This window comes from Poecilia latipinna, unplaced genomic scaffold (genome assembly GCF_001443285.1).
Source record: "Poecilia latipinna isolate Pla-1442-1.1 unplaced genomic scaffold, P_latipinna-1.0 Scaffold927, whole genome shotgun sequence".
NCBI classification, from domain to species: domain Eukaryota; kingdom Metazoa; phylum Chordata; class Actinopteri; order Cyprinodontiformes; family Poeciliidae; genus Poecilia; species Poecilia latipinna.
The window spans coordinates 45,684-68,987 of record NW_015113543.1 but is presented as its reverse complement, the minus strand read 5'-3'; the positions used below and the strand labels follow the sequence as shown (position 1 = coordinate 68,987).

At 37.1% G+C, this 23,304-nt stretch overlaps 1 protein-coding gene across 1 annotated transcript in view; it reads left to right on the top strand.

The window, feature by feature from the left end:
- Positions 1–19,845: 19,845 nt before the first annotated feature.
- The window catches only part of hk2 (hexokinase 2), a 47,579-nt gene continuing 44,120 nt past the window's right edge, over positions 19,846–23,304 (top strand). Inside the window, exon 1 of the mRNA XM_015049129.1 lies at positions 19,846–20,143. Coding sequence (XP_014904615.1) covers positions 20,093–20,143 — 51 coding nt within the window. The 5' untranslated portion in view covers positions 19,846–20,092. The remainder of the gene's footprint in view (positions 20,144–23,304) is intronic.

Sequence of the window (23,304 nt, the reverse complement as noted above, 5' to 3'; positions counted from 1 at the left end):
GCCACCATTTCCTCTCCAAAATCTGTTTTTGGCAACAAAAAAAAAAAAAAAAAAAAAAAAAACCTTTTTGGCAAAAAATTACTTTTCCCCCATTGATTTTCCAAATTCAGTGATTTTAGCTGGTTGAACTTCGTCATTTTTGACTGTTTGTGACAGCTGCAACAGGTGGCGCAATCAAGACTGTCAAGAACCCACAAGCTAACAATCAATCAAGTTTATTTGTATGGCACATTTTAACAACACAGCAGTTCAAAATGCTTTACACTGTGAAAACATAAAAAACATCATAAACAGATTACATAATCAATAGTTGTGAGACCCAATAACAGACATTACGTTTTGCCAAGTGCAGTCATTAAAATAATCAATACAGATCAAACACGTTGGCCAACGTTCCATTTATTACTAATTCTAACAGAATCTTCCTGAGTTGTAGATTTACTTTTTGTATTTGTGCTGTTGATATCAGTGTGAATGTTTTCTGATCAAACTGGATCAGAAAATTTTAGGAAGGTGATTTTATTTTTGCTTTCTTACCGTAAGTTGTTACATAATGGTTGTAGGAGATTAGCTTACACCACTAAAGCTGGATAGGAACAGTGTATATCGGCAGTCTCCAAATCTCCCTTGCCAGAAAATGAAGGTCCTGCTATCTCAAAGGATTACACAGTTACTGATGATATCAATTTTCTACATAACCACACATGTTCTCTGAGCTCCTGGTCTGAGTTTCATGTCAGTAGGAGAATTTTGGGGGGTTGAAAAGAGAAGTGGGTGCAAATCTCGGCAGCCTCCAAATTTACATTGTCAAGATGAATGCTCAGCTTTCTGAAAAGAATGTGAAATAACATTTTCCACAAAATGACACATCCTCTCTGCTACTCATATGACTTTTATACCCATCTCATTTATTTCAGGATTAATGGAGATGGGACTCCACAGTGAGATTGAATAATAGGTATATTGAGAGCTTTTCAAGGGCGTCACGTATAAACAACCACAATGGTGTTATTTTTTTGTACTCTGATGATTAATACACTGCATTTGCATAATGAACTTCATAAAAAGCTTGCAGTTCTGTGCAGCAGTCAGAATTTCTTTCACAGTCCGTGTATTCAACATATTCTTTATTATTAATTTATCTATTTATCCATTTTTGGTTCTACACATAATCTAATTGTGTACTTTACCATCAACAACAAATGTCAATGCATTCTCACTTAGATTCTGTCCTGTTTGCATTAATAATCTTCAGCAATTGCTGAGCAGACGAGGCCATCGGGAAATGTCCTGGTGTTCCTTGAGCCTCAGAGTTACAGAGGGAAAGCAGAAGGAACTGCATGTTGCAGGTGCCAGTTCAAGTTCCCTCCATGTGGGAAATCCTTGCAATTGCAACGTTTCAGACGGACTTGGCTGACAGGTGGAGTATTTCATTCATCCCTGAGCCAGCAGTGTGTGACGACCTTGTTCGTATGTTGCCCCATTTTATGAAAATATCCTCCACTCTCGCTGAACAGGCAAATCAAATTGTAATTGGAGCAATTGTACTCATCTTGAAATAAGGGAGCTGTCATTCAATAAATTAAAATTTTATAAATATTTTTGTAGCCACTTTCTTTTTTGGGTCACTAATGTGTAGTTCAGCGCCAACGTTCCTCGTATTGTAGACCACGTCTCTGTGATCGTTACACAGCAGTGGTGTAACGATCACATTTAACTTAAACTCTACCAGATGCATTTCAAGGTCATCTATCAACAGCTGCTTTCTAAGGGGTTCTTTTTCAAGCACACATCTCAGTCAATCTCAAGGAAGAAAATATCAGACAAGTTTTTTATTTAAAAAAAAAAGAATTTTGTTGTGCTCTCTTGTAATACAAATAAAAGCATTCTGATTTATTTTACCAACAGAGTAAAATTGCTCTTAGGAAAGGATTGATGCAGCTTGGTCAGTGCCTTCCTATGCAATACAGCTCGCTTCACAGCTCAGCCTGGGCCTTTAGCCAACGTGAGCATCTAATTTATGAGCCTGTATGGAAAAAGCTAATAATGTTCTAATGTGAGTAAAAATAAGTGACACACTCTTTGACCATTTACTTTTTAATGAACCCAATTATTTCTATCCTATCATACAAATTGGAATGTGTTGGCAAATTAAAATGGCCAGCAAGGTGATTTCATTTCAACGATATAATTGAAATTCCTTATTTGTTTTAAAATGCCTAACTTTGGTAATGAGATGTCATCTAAATTATTTAGCAAGCAGTTGCTGTGCGCAGTCAAAACCTGAAAGACAAAATGTCCCTTCATAAGACACGTGGACATGAGGTACAAATATATTTAATAATGGGTTCTCTATACAATTCTAATTCTTCAACTAGATTTCTGCAACAATTTTATGTTTTCTACTCTTAATTAGAATCATTAATAGAAATCTGAATGTTAGTCAATTTTGTTGAAAATACCGTTCAAGTTTGTGTTACTTGTTGAGAAAATAAATTTAAAATAAGCTAGTTTTAAAACTAAACATGTCTTGATTCAAATGGCCTAATTGTGGTTTTGAAATTAGTAATGTATTCTGACTTTTTGACCTTTATGTTACCTGTAGTTAAAGCAGATGGTTTGCTAGGATCGTTTGAACTGCCTTTTGTCTGTGTGGGAAAATAATACAGTAGAAGTTCCAGCTTTTCACACTCATCTGTGAAAAACCGTAAACACGGCAGAGGTTTCTGGCTTGAGAGAGGGTCAGAGATAGCTCCTGGTTGGATGAGCAAAGATGCGCCTTATTTGAATATTGGCAGTTTGAAGTTGGAGGCGCTAACATTAATTTTAGATTCCCTCTTACATGTGTCTTGTAAAATTCACGTTTTCACCAAAGCTGACTAATGCCAAATTTAAGCTTGAGGTTGACCTTAAAAAAGTTCATGTTCCTCATGACATAAAGCTGGTTTCTCAATATTCACAATTCATATTGAACTATGACAACATAGCATAATTTTATTTATTCTGCTTTCATATTTGTACTGTTGTATGTTTGGTAGTTTTAGTTTCATTTATTTTTTTCTCAGGTGGTTCAGTTGTATTAGCATAGCAATTTCAATTATACGGTTGAATACTTTGTTAAATTCCTTACGTAGCACTTCACTGTTCAGACATCGCCAGTGGTGGACTTATACCTTCATCTGTTTTAAAACCTAAGCTTTATGTCACTACAATTTACCTGTTCATCATGCCAAGCACTTTGAATTATTTTGCTTCTGAAATTAACTTTGCATACTTGTAAGCAGTAGTTGTGTTGAAAATCATTGTGTTGCATAACTATCGGAAAGATGTATTCAAAGCGAGAAGTATGAGGGTAAGGCAGACATTTTGAATATACATTTATTGGAGACAATGTTTAAGCACAAAACATTGTAGAACTGCAGACAACCGTTCCATTCGTATGTTTGGGTAAAATTAATGCCAATACAGCAGACAGTGGTGGCGACTGCAGTAGGAGTTTGTCCAGCAATACTGCAATTGGTGGGTTGCTGGTTCGATCCCGTATGGATTTTGTCCGTCGTTGTTGTCACACTGCTGAGAGGCATGCGAGGTGTTCACCACCTTGCCACAGCAGCTCTTTTCTTTGTTTCATTGGTGAAAGGAATGACTGAATTTAGTGTGACACCTACAGGTCCTCTGGACTTGATAAAGCGCTATACAAGTACAGGCCAAAAGCTGTCTGTCTGTTTTAGGAAAGGCAGCAGCGAACAAAGCCGTTAGCGTTGGCTACGCTTCCAAACACTGAATTAACATCAACAACCTGCTCGTCTGACTCGGTATTTCTTTCTTCACAGTTGAGGATGGTTGTTTACAGCAGGCAAGCTTCATACCATTCAACTAGCGCATTACATACGTCACAGCAAACGTTCCGGATTGGGTAAGGTTTAAAACCTCAACAGAGTCCAGGAAACAATCTTTTTCCAATAGCTGAGGGCTCAGACTTTCTGTACGAAGCAAAGCGTAGTCCAACGGGTTGCTTTTTACCAGGCTGAGTGAGAGCAGTTCTTTGGGGGGTTTTATATATATCTTTTTTTTATTTCAATGCTCTGCATACTGCAGTAAGTGTCTTTATTCTATTTAATTTAAAATTGTATTTATTTAATCAGCAAACAAATAAAATACAACAGAGACTACAAGAAAATTCTCATTGCTCACTTTGTTTTCGCCGTGTCTGGCGGCACTGTGCAGCATGACTGGGGAAGATCAATTGTTCTCCTTTGTTTTTGGATTATCCTTGCTTGTCGCTCTTAAGTTAATGTTCACAGTTCAGTGTTTTTCACTGTTAGTGCGTTGTCTTATTTTTTTATGGTTCTAAGGAGGCGGACAACACAGACAGTGTTTTGAGAAAACAATATATTCTAACAGGCTAAGCTGCAACATAACTTCAAGCTGAGGTATTTAACTCAAAAATAAATACGTTTAAAGAAAATTAACAAAGCACTTGACATTTACACTTCTCATATTTTCAATATAAAAAATTAAGGCATATCACAACCACTACTGTAATTTGAAGGTTTGATTTGAATTTTTGTGTATATATTAATTCTTATGGAATGTTTTTCCATAATTCCTTGTTGATTTCCACATGCCGAGACCCAACTTTGGTTATGATATCTTCTCAAGGATACCACAAAACATCTTCTCATGCTGGTCAGAAAAGGCGGTTCTTTCCAATTTTGTGCATGGGCTCCAACGTCATGTGTTTCACCAACTTCTAGGATGGTACCTGGGTACACGACGTTGTCATATTCCAAGATACACCACTTTGTGGTGAGGCATCATAAATAATTATTAAAACAATGATTATTGTTTTAATCATTGCTTGCTTATATAGTCAAGAAAATCTGCTTAACAAGGTATAAGCCACCACATAAATTATTCCAATGTATTATACATGTTTTTTTTTAGACTGAAACTTACCGAAATACCATGTTGAATCAAAAGAAAAACAAAGCGGAACCAAAACGCCGACAGCGTTTCACCAGGAGGCCTACAGTGAGGAGCTCCGCCCCTCACTCCTCAGAGTGTGGGGGAAAAGATGGCAGCCACTCCTTCATTCACTCTGGCAATTTATTCATGTTTCCAGGTCTTCCATCCAGAGGAAAGGCAGAGCGGAGACATCACGCTCAAACGTCATTTGTTGCAATTGTTTCCATTCATTTGAAACGTGTGACGCCCACAACATCTCGACTCTCCCACTGAATAAACTGCCTCTTAGTCGTCATTTGTTTTGTGTGTTAAGCGCTGAATAGAAAAAAATTCCTCTTTTGCCGGTATTGTGTACATGACCCATCACTAAAATAATGAATGACAGACACTGAGGGATGGACTGTTTTGAGATGGTCAAGGATTGGTGAAAGATGAGCAGCAGGTCCTTTCTCTTTTGAAGATGAAATGGAGCAGAAACACTTGTGGTCCTCTTCTCCACTGGTGTACTACACCTGTGTGTAATGTCGCCTGCTGTTGTGAAGAGGCAAAATTCACTGCCTGTATCTCGGATGCATATTTGCAGGCATAGTTACAGGGATACTTTATAATTCTACCAGACACAACTTATGAAACGATTTGATTAGACTTCTCTGATTTTGAACTTTTGTACTTTTCTCTAATGTTTTGTACAAGAGAGTGATGGTAGTTAAGAGTTTTCCTGACCTTAGAGACTAAAAAAAAATTGACCAACTAATTAGTTTTTTACTTTTTGGAGAAAGTCCATCTTTCTCCAGTCTCTCATACTGCCTCCGATATTCGTCAGTCTTTTGCATCTGTGTTTTCAGTATCTTTTCCATCTTCTCAATCTTCCTGTGCAGCTTCATGGTCCTATGTTGCATTCTCCTTTTCTCTGAGTTCTTCATGAAATTGGAAAGGAAATAATTTACAATAAAATACCAATTGTTCCCTTTCAAGAAAATGATAAATTTGCAATTAAAAAATTATATCAAGTGTTTTCTGGTCTAAAGTATAACTGGAAAGTATGATTGAATAGCTTTAGTTGAACCTGATACAGTACAGTAGCTCCTGGTAAACAAAACACATCTGTCCCATTAGCTCTGGGTTGCAGCACACTGAGAAAATAGTTGATCCAACTTAATTGAATTGCTTCTATTGGCAACAAGCAGTTCAATTAAGTTGGATCAACATAATTTTGTAGTTTAACTTGACAAACTTAGGTCAGTCTAACTCTATTATAAAAATTTTAATCCGTCTTACTTAAATTTATAGAAAGTCAACTCAAAAATTTAAGTTGTTCCAACTTAAAAAACAAAACTATCCCAAAGTCTTGATTTATATTTAAGCAGTATTATTTTTAAAGTATGTTTTAGCTTTTAAAATAGGAGTAAAATTCCTTTACGCTACTCAAAAATTCAACTTTGTTATAATAAATCTACATTGCACAAATGGAACATTTTAAATTTTATTGTGAAAGCACAAACTTACAGATTTTTCACAACACATTATGCACTGAACACACTGCACAGATCTTTTGAAACTTCATAAGAGATTTTGCTTTTCTGCTTAATTGGGTTTGCTTTGGAGTAAACCCAACTTGGGGCAGCCAGGTCCAGTTCTGGAGAGCTACCATCCTGCAACTTTCAGATGAATCCAATCTCCAACACACCAGAATCAAATGAACTGCTCATTACTATGCCTCTGCTCAGCCGAGTGTTTGCTGGTGTATGAATTCAGCAAGGTGGAATTGAACTAGTCCATCTGAAAGTTGCACATTGATGGCTCTCCAGGACAAACCTTGGACATCCCTGTGTGAGCTTGTAGAATCCAGAAGTATTCCTCTGAAAAAAATAAGGTTTTTCAGATTTAACACAAGTCCTCCTAAAAAAAGGGGAAATCAACATTCTCAATCCATAACCTGTTTTTACATAAAATGTAACCATTAACATCTTCAAGAACAAACTGAAAACGAGCAATAACATCCACATCCTTTCAAACAAGGATGTGGGGTGATAGCTGCCGCGTTTAAACCATGTCCGATACTTCAGTTAACTGATATCAGAACAGAATAATAAACATTAAGCACTGCACAAATGTGGTGATCCAAATTGAAAAATGAAAGAGAATGCTGTGAAAGTGTCTGAACAATACTACAGGAGTCTACTAATGCTGTGGCTTTAAAATGCAGTGTCCCAAAAGAAATTCAAAAAGTCCACTCCCTTGAGGTCAAGCTTCCAAAACATGGCACTCATGTTCAAACAAAGACAGAAAATAATCTGTCCTTTTGCACAACATGCCATTGTCTTTACTGTGAGGTGTGAAGTCTTCCAAACAAATTCTGAACTTTGGGAGACATCTTGTGTTGGTCAAGTTGCATGAAAATTTTTTGAAACACTTCAAAGGCTTTGGATAAGCCAGGTTAAGGGCGTATATCAAACCCAGAAGCAGGGCACATGCTGAGGCAACTGAAGTCAGGTCATGCAACACCTCCACTCCCTCAATGCCAATGTCTCTTCTGGGGGTTCTTTCAATCCCTCTCCCTCCTTCTGAATCACAAACACTGCCAAGGTGAGTTGTTTGAGTTCCATCTGGGCATCATCTCCGCTGCTGCCCTGTAGTGAGATAAACAATATGTTAAACTTGAAGACTGTAACTAATCTGTCAATTGAAAAATAAAAGCCTTATAAATGCAAGCATTAAGTATAAGTGTACAGCTTGTGAATTGAAGACAATCGTTTATGGCATCTGAAATATCCTTGATAAATTTTCCAAGTTCAAAGTTGCATTAAAAATTGAATAACTCAAAGGGTGATTTTCAATGTTTTTTGAAAAGATAATGCAAGCATGTAACTTTATATGTGTTTTGTCATATTGCAGGCTTTAGCTTAAACAAATTCATAGATTATACATCAAAGCAGAATAGTAATCCAGCCAATGGTCATCTTAGGTTGGAAATCAACACAAAATGCATTTTTCTGTTGCTCACATTTTGGAGCTCGTATGAAAATAGTGTGACTAAAACATTCTTAACTTAACTTGTTTGGCAAGTTGGTGAACAGGAGATGAAGTTGATAGTGAAGTTATATAATGGTCTCTGCTGAACAGCAAAGCACACCACTGCTGGATTTAAGCAGGACATAACCATGTTAAATTTACAATTCTGACACCAAATCTGCCTGCTGTATTAAAACAGATGTTTACATATTAGCCAGGCCAGAAATAATTTAAAAAAGGTACTAGCAACTGACATTGAACTTTTCAATTTTCCTGAATGGGACAAGATGAGTCTTCATACCTAAAAAAAAAAAAAAAACAATATTTAAGGTCTTCTGCATCCTCTCCAAGAAAGGTGATGAGCCCCTTCAGAACACATTCCCTTCGAATCCCAATGTCCTCCACCTGGAGAAAAGTTATCAATATTCCTCATCTCTGAAAAGATTCTTAATGTAACAGTAATATATTCGGGCTGTTCACAACAGCAAAGGACTAACAAATACCATAATGTGCAGCCCACATGTCCACTGGGTTTTAATGGTGCTCTTCAAAATTACTCAAATTCCACCTCTGCCACATTTATGCTTCAAGTCTCCATTTGTGAAACTAGACTATATTGTTGATGTTAAGACGTTTTCTTAGCACAGTCTACTGGGACTAATGAATATCATTTGTCATTAGAGATTTATTACAGCATAAAATTGATACAAGTCTAACATTTAAAAAATTCTAATTTAAAAATAAGCTAAAAAAAAAAAAGTACTAAACAGCACTAGTTTCTGGCAAGTTGGATAGAAAGGTGTATTTTATTGAATTCATGAATGAACCACAACAGACTATCTAAATCCAACAAAAATACATAAGACAGGCAAATTTGCTTTTCTTTGAGTGATAACAGCTTTGCACAAAGTATATCAAGTATTAATAATTAAAACAAAGAGTCTGAAAGTAACAACTTTAACTTCTTTGTTTTAAATGAAAAATAGTAAATGTCCCTCGATGATCCTATCGCTAATATCCAAACATCATAAGTTCTCATGATCCCAGCCAACTTTAAATTATACCAAAGTATTTTTAGGTTGTAATTTTGCCCTGGCTGTACAGTACGTTTCTTTTAATTCTGAGTGTGCATATTTATACACACACACATTTGTATGCGTGTTTGTGTGAACAAATTGCCTGTCATTTTCTGCTGTTGCAATGTAATTTTCCCACTGAGGGACAACAAATGACATTGCCATTCTTTTTTTATGTTTAGTGTTAGAAATTAAAATAATGTTAGATATTGGTGGGAAAAAACACTTGTTTGACTATAATCAAATCTTAACTTCTTAATCAAAGGTGGGGTTGCAAGAGCAGCTTCCCTCTCCCCAGCCACTTCCCTACCTTTCGGAATCCTAAAGACTTCGCAGGCCAGCTGAGTGACATAGTCCCACTACAACGGCCTCCTCCTGGCAGGCCGTGCCCAGAAAACGTCACCTGGGAGGCTTCCAGGAGGCATCTTAATCAGATGTGTGAGCCGCCTCAACTGGCTCCACTGGATGTAGAGGAGCAACAGCTCTAATCTGAGCCTCTCCGAGATGACTGAGCTTCTGACCCCATGACTGAGGGAGAGCCCATCAACCCTTTGGAGGAAATTCAATTCATCTCGTTCTTTGACCACCTATTATTCCTTTTACTTTAAACTGCCTAAATGATGTTATTTATCGAACCCATTTTTGAATTAGTTTAGAGCATGCGTTTTTTTATATCAATACAATACAGCATATTAACTTCCAACTTACCTTTTTTTTTTCTAAATTAGAAGTTTTATGAAGCAAATATGGCTTACCTTCTATGGTCTGATGATTCTTGGTTCCAGTCTAGCTTCTGCCCGGAACACGCCAGCAGTCCTCGGTCCACCAGCACCAGTCCTGGACGTCTCCAGTCCAAATCACATTTCATGTTTTTCACTACATACACGGCTTCCGGCTCTTTAGGGTCAAATTAAAAGTACACACAGAAAATAAACGTTCACTAACTCACAGAGTAGTTAAGTTCAAACATGCTGAGATTTGAAGCCCGCCGAACAGCACGGCTAATTATAACTAGCAAATGTGTTCAAAGCAAATAACTGATGATACTTCGACGTTAAACAATTCACCGTATCAAATTAAAGGAAGAAAGTCATTAATATTTTTACACTGTTTAAATAATATTTTGTCATGGTGGGTAGCATACTTAACGTTTTATCAGAATCCGGTGGACAGTCGGTCAGAAAAAATGGTGGCTGCACATGCGTCGGTGTGGATCCGTCTCGGGCAAAGCTTACGTAATGACTTCAGACGTAAAACTGCATTCAACTTAATTGTTTCACTTAAACGTTTGTTTTAGATAAAATGTGTGACTTTTAAGTTAATTGAACTCATGAAAGTTGTCACAACTAAAGCCAAACAATTAGGTTAATGTAAATAAGGCCATAACATTAACTACAGCCCAAATACCCTTTTTAGAGTGCATGTCCCCCAGTGCCTACCAACCTGTTTTCCCAATTCTTTTAACCCTGTAGAAGTCTGGTTTGACTTTGTTCTGGACCTTTTTCTTTCTGCACTTCTCTTCTTGCAGTCTGAGCTTCTCCAGTATTTTTGTTTTCTCCTCCTCTCTCAGTGTCAGGTCTGCCGCCAATCTGACTCTTTGTTTCGTTTCCATCTTTTCCCATCCTTTGCTAAATTCTCTTCCCTTCTTTCTGTATTTGCATCTCACCTAGCTCGACAAATTCTTTGTTTTTCAGCCAATGAAAGTAGCGCATCTAAAGTAAAAATGTAGGTTATGTTACATACAGTATTGTAATTTAGTCAAAAATTACTTTAACATGTATTTAATAATTTCCTTCATTCATACATTTATTATAATTTATTCATTAACTTTTAAAATTACTACTTAGTAGTTGCATGATGTCAACTCTGTTACTCTACCTTGTTAACAGAGTTTGACAGGTTCAAACATTTCTTTTAAAACCTCCACTTGCTAGCATAAATGCGAAAAGCACGTCACCAATAAAATCATGGCTTAAAAACTTTTAAATATCTTTTTGTGAAAAAAATCAATAGTGTTTTTCTTATGATATTAAGGTAACAAGATTGACAGAAAAAAGTTACTCTTGGTGTTAACACTTTTCAAATGGAGATATTTTCCCAGAGAAGGGTAGACATACCTCTGAGATCTTGTCAGCAAAAGAAAGTGGCACCACTTCATGCAGCTGTGGAATGTAATTCCACAAATTTAAAGGGAAACCACCTGTGAGGATTTGGTTTTCTGTTATTTAGTTCTTGTGTAGTCTGGTCTGCTCTTGATTGCTCCCAGCTGTGTCTCGTGTTCCCTTATTAGCCCTTGTGTATTTAATCCCACCTGTGTCTGTGTTTCCCCATTGGGTCCTTGTCATTGTCACATGTCTCTTGTTCCTGTGTTGTGCCAGTGCTACCAGTGTCTGAGTTCCTAGCCTCATTGCTCACCTGTGCTGCCTGGATGTTTGTACACTTTCATCAACATTAAAACCATCAGTATTGTGTATATCTGGGTCCACCGTGCCTCCATCCTCACCAACACCAACCCCATTTCATGACAGAAACACATGGTAACAGAGTTGACAAAATATTCTCTTACACATACTTTTTAGAGATAAAAGATGTTTTTAAATTAAATTTTCTTTTGGAAATTTTAAATTTCCAAAAGGAAAAATATTGAAGAAAAAAAAAAAAAACAGTTTTTCCATCCATATTCCAAGATGGTGGAAGAAAACCGTGACCAACTTGGAGAAGAAGTTATTGAGCTGCATAAAGCACTTTTAAATATAATTATATCAATGTTATGAATTGTGACATTGATATACATACAAATAAGCAAGAAACTTTGAAGATTTGCGTCTTTGAAGTGAACAGATTCTGAAGGTTGCATATATGCTGCTCTACAAACCAACTTGAATGTAACTTTTAACAACTTTCAGTCATAAATATTCATGTTAAAAATTCAAGTTAGTTTGCAGAGGAGTTTCTGTTTTCCATAGGTTTACATTGCTTTACCTCGGCCTTGATAAAAAATTTGCTTCTTGCATTTTTTTCTTTTACAGTTCCTGCCTGTCACTGCCGTACAGACATTTCTCAAGAAAAACATTTTCATGTTTCAATGTCTTCTGGCAGCAATTTAACTTTTAAATAAACCCTGATTAGCTTTACATGCATACCTACTGTTGGGTTGCCAGCAAATTTGTTAGGTAAGAAATCAATTTGCTAGCTGAGCCTGAATTTAGTTTTCCAACAAGAGACACTTTGGTTTTAATTGCTTCGGTCCTGTTTTAGTAAGATACACTATTCTAATTAAAAGCTGTAGATTTTTTATTTATTTATTTTGCATTTCTTCTTATAGTTTTATCGCTGGTTTTGATTTATTTTTGCCAGCCTAACCTAAGATGTACAGGTAATTATAATTTCCAACATCATTTCCTGTTTATTTGTGGCTGTAAACAAACCAAAATCATTATAGATATTCCAATATCTGACTTTTGTTGTTTTTCTGAGCAAAATACCTTGTGGGGAAAAAAAAAACAAACATTCTGACAAATTCAGCGTAAAAGACTCAGGAAGGGGCTTCAGTAATTATTGCAGCTACACTGAATATAAAAACGACATCCTAATTATATCAGCGGTTTCTAATAGAAGCCAAAACAAAAGCAATGAAGACGCCATTGCAGGATAAAACGAGTGGTGGACGTAATCTCAGTGACATGTTAATCCTCTTTCACTAAGTCTTTCTCATTCTCACTGTTCATCACATTCAGCAACATGGCTACAGGCTGGAACCACAGGCTTAAGTTTAATATAATCTTTGTTTAAACAAGCATAAAAGATAATAGGCAATATGTTTTCATATAAGTAATAGCATTAATAGCAAAAACAAAGTTGAGGGAAATATGCTCAAATGTCCCAGCCCTTTGTGTTGATGATTGAAGAAACATGTGGATATATGAGACTCAATATACTCTGTGAAATAGTACGTTGAATAAGTTATCGGTAGTAGGTGCACTGAATGGAAACTCATGCAGTTTAGTTAAAGCTCATGAAATGTCCATTACTAATTTATTTTGCTAGTTAACATGTCTTGTTCTCAGTCAGTCCAATGAAACGCATTTCACTGGGGAAAATTCAGGAACCTCAGCGGTTCCTCAAGTTTCTCAACACTTAAGATTGAAATTGCTGTCATTTACTAGTGGTGTTTATGTAGCTTGTTTTTCTTTGCCTTCATCTGTATTCAGGTCCTGTGATACTCAGTTTTTCTCTCTTGTTCTTTATCGCTGTTTAGGTCTTGCCACATTTGTTTACTTTCTAACAAATCTGTTTTATGTGGATTCTCTCATGAACATGTTGGGTATCGTGTTTTAGTTGAATTTCTTCTGTGTTCTCTACCCTCATTCTCCCTGGTGTCTTTTCCCTCCCAGCCACTTTGCATTCTCCTGATTTTGCACACCTGGTTTCCACATCACTAATCACACTTCCTCAATAATTAGGCTCTGTGGTTTCCATTGTTCACTGTCGATTCCCTCCATTGTGTTCCACCTGGTTCCATGTCCCGTTCTCCTTCTGACATCATTCTAAGTTTTTTTGTTCCATTTTTCTTTAGTAAACTCTTATTTACATTTCCCTGCTTCCTGTCTACCTGCTGTTGAGTCCACCTACAGACAATCAATATGACAGCCGTACATGTCAACTGATTACTGTTTGTTTGCACTTCTCATGAGGTACACATGAAGTCATGTAGTACTGCATGCATTTAGAGTTACAAGTTTCCAACTTGCAGCTGAAATACAGTAAAATAGTAAATGGCCTGTATTTGTATAGCGCTTTATCAAGTCCAGAGGACCCCAAAGCACTTCACTTCACACTACATTCAGTTATTCACCTGCTGTTGTTGGTAAGCTACTGGATAATGGTCACCATGACAAAGGCGAGCCGTGCACCATTTAAGTGACAGAGGTGGACGGAGCAAAGTGGCAACCCATCAATTGCAAGATGAATTCCAAGACAAACTATCATGACAATCGTGTCCCTTGAAGGGTCTTTTCAACACCATCAACACTTCTGACCAACACTAGCAGGCAAGGTGGGTGAAGTGTGTTGCCCAAGGACACGATGACGGAGGCAGGCTGACCGGGAGTTGAACCAGCAACTTGCCGCTGTCGCCACCGTCAAGTTGTAAATTGACCAGATCGCCCCACGGAATGAAAATGTAAAATTTCTGAAAGTTGCAATATAAAATTTTGTGACAAATTTGGTGTAAAAGTGTTTCTTTGCAGAACATATTTTTTAATAAGCTTTGTAAATGTACAAAACTAAGATGTTCATTTATTGTCTCCATCTTAAAATAATGACCCAACACATTTTTTGACCAAAAGTGATTTTGGCAAAAAAAAAAAAAAAAAAGATATACGTCATTATTTTAGGAAGGGGACATCTGCTTTGCCAAAAGATGCTAAATTATTTTACATTGTGCTAACAGGAAAACAGCAGGCTGGGAACTCATAAAATATTCCCATGTAAACAAAGGTAAGCAGAAGGCAGAGGCTCACCATCAGGAAGGGAGTCTGAGGTTGAAGTTGAAATGTGCTTCAATTTCTACTTTGAAGAGATGATCTGACAGTCAACGTTCAAGTACCAGGATTCCTTTAGCAACCAGGCAACAGATTCCTGCCAAAGATTTGGACTTGGCACCCTCTCGGTTGCTTACATCACTGTGGAAGACCACACTCTAAAAAAGAAAACCAGAAGATGCTGTTATGGCCTGTGGCAATGTACAACCACGAGACATGGACTCTGACTGGTGATATCAAGAGATTGAGGGCATTCAAGACGGAGTGCTACAGCCAGGCACTGAGGATCAGCTGGACTGACCGCAGAACAAACGAGTCAGACCTTTGGAGACGCAGAAACAGCATCAGGGCCTGGAACCTCTGTGACCCACATCCTTCAGGCCAGGATGGAGGGAAGCGTTCAAGGGAAAGACGAAGATAGTGTTGATGCCGACGGACGACATCAGAGACCCGACGGTTGGCAAACACTATATCAGTCTATCAGATGCAAGTAGCAACATGTTTAAATAAGACGTAAAATGAAAATGCTAGATTGAGTTGGTATAGGGATGTAGAAAATGGAGCTGAGAGTTGCACAATATATCCAACATTATCCACAACAGACTGTGCAATGTAAGTCTGAATTTCAACATCAAAGGGACTCCAGTGCAACTACGAACTAAAAAACAACAGACTTTCAAGCATGAATAGAACACAACCTTTGCAACACCTGCCTGGGAATTACAAGGAGAAAATATCCTTTATGGATTTTGTGTTGCCTGTATAGCAGCGTCTAATGTGAAGGCAACTTGGTAACAAAAAAAAAGAAAGTATTTCAAGAGTTTGTTTTCACACTGCTGTTTAGACCAAGTCATATTTTAGGGGATAGGTTGTTGAATGTGAGATTTTCCTTCTGTGGCTTTTATTTTGTGGTCACAGCATTTATCTAATTCAAACAAGAGAGAGAAAAAAGGCTTTTTCTTAACAAGAAGAGTTTTGCACATTAGGATGACAAGCACAGCTGACAGGCAATTTCTGCTTGACCTTATCCTTTAAGAAGGAACAACATTGGCTTCTGGTCACATTATTTTTCTGCTGCATTACACAGGTTTGAGAAGTGCCACCTATAATATTGAAAAGACTGTAAGGTCCTCTGGCCACTCACTAAAAGACAAATCAAATGTGACTTTGATGCCACCAAATATAATTTGTAGACATCCAGGGCCATATTTGTATTGACTTTTTTTATTTATTTTTTAAGTAAGATCTTTGCAAAACAATTGCCTTTGAGTTGGTCTGGGTTGTGATTCTGTTTCCAAAAGCTGGCAGACACAGATAACAAAAACAAAAGGATTAAACCACGGTGTGCAGATTTTGTGCCGTTCATCTGTGCTAAAGGAACTGGCTCCAGCCATGTCATAGTGATAGCCTTTTGAAGAATGTAAGAGGGTGAAAACAGGTTTTTATCAGTAAAGAAAAAATAACCTTTTGTTTAAAAGGATCTCCAATGCTGCACAAATGGTCAATTAAAACTTCTGCGTTTTTGGGTGATCTCTGAACTGATTAGCTTAGATAGAGCTACAATTATTCCATCAGTTAGAAGAACCTTTAAAGCTGCAGTATGTAACTTTTATAAATATGTTTCTTGCATGTGTGTTAAAACTCACTGAGTCATGACAGAATAACATGAGACAGCTAATGTGTGAAAAGTGAAGCTCCTCTGTCTCCTCCCTGTGATTCTACTAATATCTGCAGAACTACGGCACTCAGTCTGAAATAACCAATCAGAGCCAGGAGGAGGGTCTTAGTGCTGACAGTCATCCTTGTATACGTGCTGCTCACATCCTCCCCCTTGATCTCTGCTACTCTTCAGCCAGTTCACCAAAACGAAGTCTGTTGTGAATGCTACGGCTAGTCAGCATAGCCACCGATGACAGCGGATACAGTTTTCCTGTCAGGGTAAATTTTAACTCCACAATTGTAGATAGAAAACAAAGGAAGAGCACATTTCAAAATGTCAAAATTTTTCAACTTTTTAAACTCAGAAAATTCTTCTTTTTTTTTCCAAGAAAATTTCTGAGAACAATCTCAATTTTAGTTTTTTTTTCTATTTTAAAAAAATTTTAAGCTCAGAAATGTCCTTTTTTTGGCAAAAATTTTCTCTACTTTTTCTATTTGCAATTGCAAAAAAGTGACAGTTTTAAAGAATATGTGAAAAAAAAGACAAAAAGAAACACTCTTATAAAAGTTACACACACATACTTCAGCCTTAAAGGGAAGGTTTTTGATCAGGTTGAATACAGAATCTGGCACAGTTTACTGGGCTGAATTGATTTAGCGCACACAGAAAAGAGTTCACACAGATATCGCACACAGTCATTATCTCATTTGTAAAGCCATGAAAAGTATTTACCCTCCTTGTAGATTTCTTCTACTTTAATTTTCTTCCCTCACACAAAGATATTTAAGTTCAAAGGGGATTTTAATATCAGACAAACAGAAACTGATTAAAGTCAAAAAGTAGTTTTCAAATGATACATGAATCATGGTTTCGCCAATGACAGCTGTCCTCACCCAGAGTAGCAAACTAGTGCCCCACCATGCTTATGTCTGCAAACATGTAACAAACAGTAACAGAAAGTCATCTAAGGAACCGAAATCTAAATGCCTGATAAAATAAGTAAACACAGAGGAATGAACCAAGATATAAGGACACCAAAATTTAAGGAAATGCATAAAGAGATGTAATAAGAAACTCAGAACTGAATCTAAGACCGATTACAATTAAAAAACGGAAATGATAAAAAATGGAAACGGGTTCAATCGCCTGCAGATCATGACAAGCAATTAGTTTTAGTCGTATAACTCGTGACCTCATGGACCAGTGGTCTTTATTCTCCTGGGGAAATGTTGGTAGCCCAGCAACATTTTGAAATATTCAGCCCCGCTCCATGTTTTGTCCATTTGTAGACAATAGTTCTCACTGTGGTTCACCCAAAGCCTTAGAAATGACCTTGTAACACTTATGCATACTGACAAATGTCAACCAGTTTGTTTCTAGTATGTTCTGGAATGTCGCTAATATTTGCGAGGGACTGGATATTTGATGTGGAAGGCCGACCGCTGTTACGAAACAAAACTTTCCCACCCCAGGAACAGTGTGAACAGTCCAGTTTTTAATGGTTTCACCAGCTATAGCCTCTTACTGAAAAATTCATTAAGCCGTTGCTGAGAAAATCTTACTGAAATATAAACATTGTTACCAATATAAGCATTATTTACAGGCGACATCGCTTCATTGTCACTTGGAATTATCTGATGTACAGAGTTCACAGTCGACGCCATGACTGCAAGGTCTCCCAATATTTATATGAGTTGTTTTTGGTCTTTAGCAAAGTTTCGATTAATTTTTGTTTTATCTCCCCAAACTATTCAATTTCACTTATAGGCGAACCTTGCAAACTTAAGTTGTGTTGTCATATTCAGAAAGAAGAGGATTTCTCCTGGCAGCGTTTCCATCAACAGAATACTAGTTACATATTTTCTTATTACACTGCAGTGAAATGTAATATTTACCATGTTCTGTGATGCCTGTTGAGCCTGAGATGTATCTCTCCATCCACTCCTTCCCAGACTAATGGGCAACAATAATTGCTTCTCTGTGGTCACTGCTGATTTCTTCTCCTCCTTGGCATTGCTGTAGCTGTAATCTTAATATTCCAGAACACAGCTGCCAAACTCCCTCTGACAGGTGGTTACTCTTGTGGAAGATTGGTTAAACTGCATTTGATTCATGGCACTGGTCTCCTATTTTTCCCACTTAAATCCAATTTTTCACACAGCCTTTTCTTCTGTTCTTGTTTTATAAATTTTAAAAAAGTAACTATGTGAAATCTCAGTTGTGCATCTGATAAAAGATCAAGTTTTTTTTTCACGCAATGATGTGTGGAGTCTTTTTTATTAGATCGGTCTTGTTTTTGTTTTAATTTATTTCAGTCCTTCTGTAATTCTAGTTTATTGTGTCTAATTATTCTTTGTTACTCTAGTTTAATTATGTTTCATGGGTCTATTTCTTCTTCTTCTCTTTTTTATGGCGGTTGGCAATTATGTGCATTATCACTACCTTCCAGATTGGAGTATAGATCAGATGCTTTCACTATAATCTTCCCAAAACACTCATTCTTCTTAAAACCCCCCCCAAAAACAAAACAAACTAAAAATACTGCTAAAAACTTCATCCTCAGATGATCTTTGAAACAATTCCCTTATTTACTTTTATTCCTATCTAAATTTCTAATTAACACCTCTTATTACACTCTAAAAATATATGTTGTACTGTTTCTATTTGTTCCTAATAATTACAACAACCTGTATTATTTTAAGAGTACTATTTAATCCTGTGTCCAAATCTTATTCTGGATATAATATCTTCCTTTTTATTCTATTACATTTTCTAAATTCCCCACCTTTTTTGGATACTATAGTACTACCTCCTCTATCCCATTGTTCTCGGCATTTCTTCTTAATATACATTTTTATAATATATATTTTTTTTATCTCAGTTTTACTTATTTTAATATTTAAATCATCAATATTCTTTTTTGCAGCACTTTTAGCAAAACTATCAGCCAACTCACATGGGGTCTATTATTTATTTTCTAGTCCCCTGTACTACTTTCTCTCTCTTTCTCTCAAAGTCTGTCTTACAAATCACAACTGGGGGTTTTCTGAGTTACTCCTACTTTCCAGAGGGAAGTCTCACTTTGGAGGTTGTTCCAGATGATTTTTGAGACTTGGAAGTAGAATTCCAACTACTAGGGGAACACAGCATGTCAGATGTGCAGCAGCCATGTTTGATTTTGAGGCTGGGTTGGTGAGAAACCTATTGGGACTTCCTTCTTTTTTTGTACAAATGTGAACCACTGAGTATAGGGAAGGATATTTATATGTAACATACATATAAACATCCTTCAACTTAACACATAATGATAACCAGTTAAAAACAGCAGAAAGGTATGACCGTCATAGCCTACTGAAATATTAAAATAACTAATCATAATAGTGAGTGGAAAACTTATTAAAAACTTATTAACCTAGTGTTATTTATTTGAAAAAGGCTGAAAACCAATATCTCAGGTGATGGTTCGAAATATTACGGATATACACAAAGGTGATTTGAGGGGAAGATGTCGTTATTATGCTCTCTCACGTACAACAGAACACGTCGCTCCTCGTTAACAGCCAATCGGCGCCTTTACTTTTGAATGACGTCACCTCACCACCCAGTTCACGGAAGCTGGAAGTTTCTTGTTTCCTACAGTCCGCCCCTTTTCTTATTTAACCATACTACAAAGAAGCACTTTTTGGAACTAAGGGAAAACAGAGCACGGTTTAGCTATCGTTACTCAGATTAGAAGTCTTTTTGTGTGTGTGTGTGTGAAAAAACCTTTTCGCGGTTGTGTACGGAAGGCGGCGGGGGCAGGACGCAAAGTTTACACATCACTCCATCTGAAGATGTTAGCCTCAGATCTCTCCGCTGAACTCCATGATGACCAGGCACAAAAAGTAAGTACCGACATAGAATAATGAATCCACGATGTGAGTGTTTGCGGGGACTGGAGGTGAAATTAGGACGCTGTAACTTGAGAATTCGCTTCCTGCTGCTGGGCGGTGAAGGTAGGTCAAAAAGGTCGGTTTCGCTATAATCCAAACGTTTGTTGACATAACCTCAGTAACATCTGTAACAGGAAGTCATAAGAGCAGCAACACGGAGAACGGGACAACTCTTAAAGTTTAATACTTAAAGCTACGTCACTATTTTATTTTAAGTTAATTAAATATCAGTTGTTTTGTAATAGGCCAAAAGTGATTCATGCCCTACGTAGATTTTCATGTAAAGTTGCTAATTTTTGATAGGAAAGGACACTTACAACTCTATTGAGACAATACAGCAGTGTACAAGGAGTAGTATTTGTATATATAGAAGAAACAAAACAGTATTTTAACAAATATTGCATGCTAATTTATATATACCTTTCTCAATAATGAGTGAGAAAACATTTCTGTGGTGTTTTTATTATTTTTTTGGTGATGATATCCAAGTCTTTGAGGCTGATAGGCCTCTTGCCATCACCCTAATCTTTTGTTTCCTCCTTAGATTGAAGTCAGCCTTGCACCACTATACAACCCTAAAACTACTTCTAGTCAGAAGAGATGTGTTCAGTTAAAAGATTACTATCCTAAATTTTTCAGGTATATAAAAAATCAGGAGAGAAACATTATTAGCTTGTGCTGCTACAAGTACTTAGCTTTTTCAGCAACTACATTATTCAGCAAACCTCACTGGCCTTTGAACTTGGAACTGGATCATGGCTAAGTTAGATTTGATGTCATTCCCAGATCTAAGTTCTCATTTAATGTGGAACATATTATACATCAGAGGAAACCAGCAGTGTTTGCTTCTGGTTTACTTTCACAAGCCAAATTTAAGGACAAACTCAGAGGATTAACTATGGCCTTGGGCAGTCCAGCAAATGATCTTTCCAGCCACATGTTACAACTTTTTGTTTTTTAGCAGAACCATCCTTCAGTCTTGACCAATTCTCACTAAAGTTGACTAGTTTTTCCGCTACAGTGACAATGGAGAACGACAAGTTCACATAAGCATTTTTCAAGAGCATTAAGTTGTATAGCTTTGTGTAAACATTCTTGGTATGAATGAAAATGAGCTGAAGTGCAAATCCAGCTTCCAGTAGTAGTAAACCAGCCCCAAAGGCAACGGAGACGTTTACAGCAGCAGAAATGCCGTCCTTCATGGCACGTGCAGAAGAGCATGTCAGCGTTCCTCTACAGGTGCGCTGTTACTGTGCATCCAGGTACAACTTGTACACACATGCTGTCTATACATATAAAAATGATTCCACAGTAATGATATTTTATTGTTTCAGAATGATTTCCTTAGTTGAATCTCCAGTGTGCTCTGCACTTGCTACTTTTTGAAATGTTTGAAGATAAAATCAAATTGTTGACATTCTCTGTTGGGTAAAGTGGATAAAAAAATTATTAATTTACGTTTTTCTTTTGATGAAAATATACCAAAATTGTTTCAGAAAAAGTGTGACTCTGTATAGGACCAACACATAATGTGTCTTAATGCAAAAAAGTAAAATCAATCCAATCATGGTGGTTACAGCTAAACATCATTTGGCTACTAGAATAGAGATCCGGTTTCTGCTTTTGGTGTGATAAATCTGTCATTCTGTCACAACCTAAGTGGGTTAAATCAATTTTATTACTAGATTGGATCTAATATACCCTTTTGACAGCAGGCATTATGACTTGTCACAGAATAACAAGCAATATGAAGCTCAGAATGTCAAATGATATCTCTCTTTTTTTTTTTTCTTCATCAAAAGTTCTTGTAGGATTGTTCAGTTCCAGGGACCCCCTGCCATGAATATTTCAGAAAGCTTGCAGATTCCAGCTCGTGTTATTTAAATGAACGGTCAACTCTGTTGGGCTGACATTAAGCTCGGCCGCAGCTCAAGTATGACTCATTCATTTTAATCAGGTGTGTTTGTGGCAGGGTCCATCTAAAAGCTTCACGGCAGCCGCTCCCCCCCTGGGGCCGAGAAACTGCGAAAGACTGCAGTGAGCCGTGACACGAGCCGCGGGAACTTCTCTACATTATTAATACACTTGTGACTTTTTAGCTGCAGAGACATGCCAGAATATGAAATACAAAAGTTCTGGTTTTGATTATTCAGCTACATGTACTGCAGCTCGAGGTGCCATTAAGGCATAAAGAACATATTGCGTTTCCACAGCAAACTACAATTTCTCTGCTTCCCTCGAGTTCAGACAATGCCATTATTTTTCAAGTGATTGTAAACTTGAACTAGTCGATGGTTTGACACGACTCAGAGTCAGATTGGGTATCAAAAGATAGTTGGTTGACGTATTCTCATTTATCCAGACTTTAAAGGCCGATTCGATTGTTTAACTAAGTAAATTTCAGAAACTCCTCATCAAAGTCTTCATATGGAAAAGAAACCGACAAGTGGTAACATTTCACACTGGTGGATAATGTAGTTGTAATTATTCCTGTCGCCATAACAAATTTTGCTGGACGATAAATTGTCCCAGAAGTTATTTCGATAAACGATAACATTGTTGTTTCGAGACCATTTTAACTAATGATAATGATGTCGCTGGTGTAACTTTAAGGAGCTTTTGTGTAAATTAGCTTATTCATCTGTGACTTTTAATTTTATTTCTTATTTATTGGAAACACCGCAATTGTGAAATTGCATTTTGTTGACGTAGCTGTATATAGACAAAGATTTGAAGTGGAAATGCAGCTTATGAAAACGAATCCTTGACCCAAATTAAGGCTTTCTACAGATGCTGACTGCAGCCCAGTAATGATATGATACCACAGAGTGAAGAGCTGAAAGAACAAAAAGCATCTTCAAAGGCCATGCTCTTTCTACGAAGGAGAACAACTTCCTGAAAGTTTAGTCTGCAAAACATTTTATTGAAATCAAGTAATGAGCAGAAATGGCAGCTGCCACATTGTAGCCGAGAGGCTGGTGGAGTATTTTAGCCTGCTGTTTCTGCAAACACTTGATGTGTTTTAGAGAATAAATGAAAACTAGAAAATTCCTGCAGAAATTTTGAGGGGCCTGCCAAAGTGTGCCCGTCGGTTTGGACCCAGCGTTCCGATG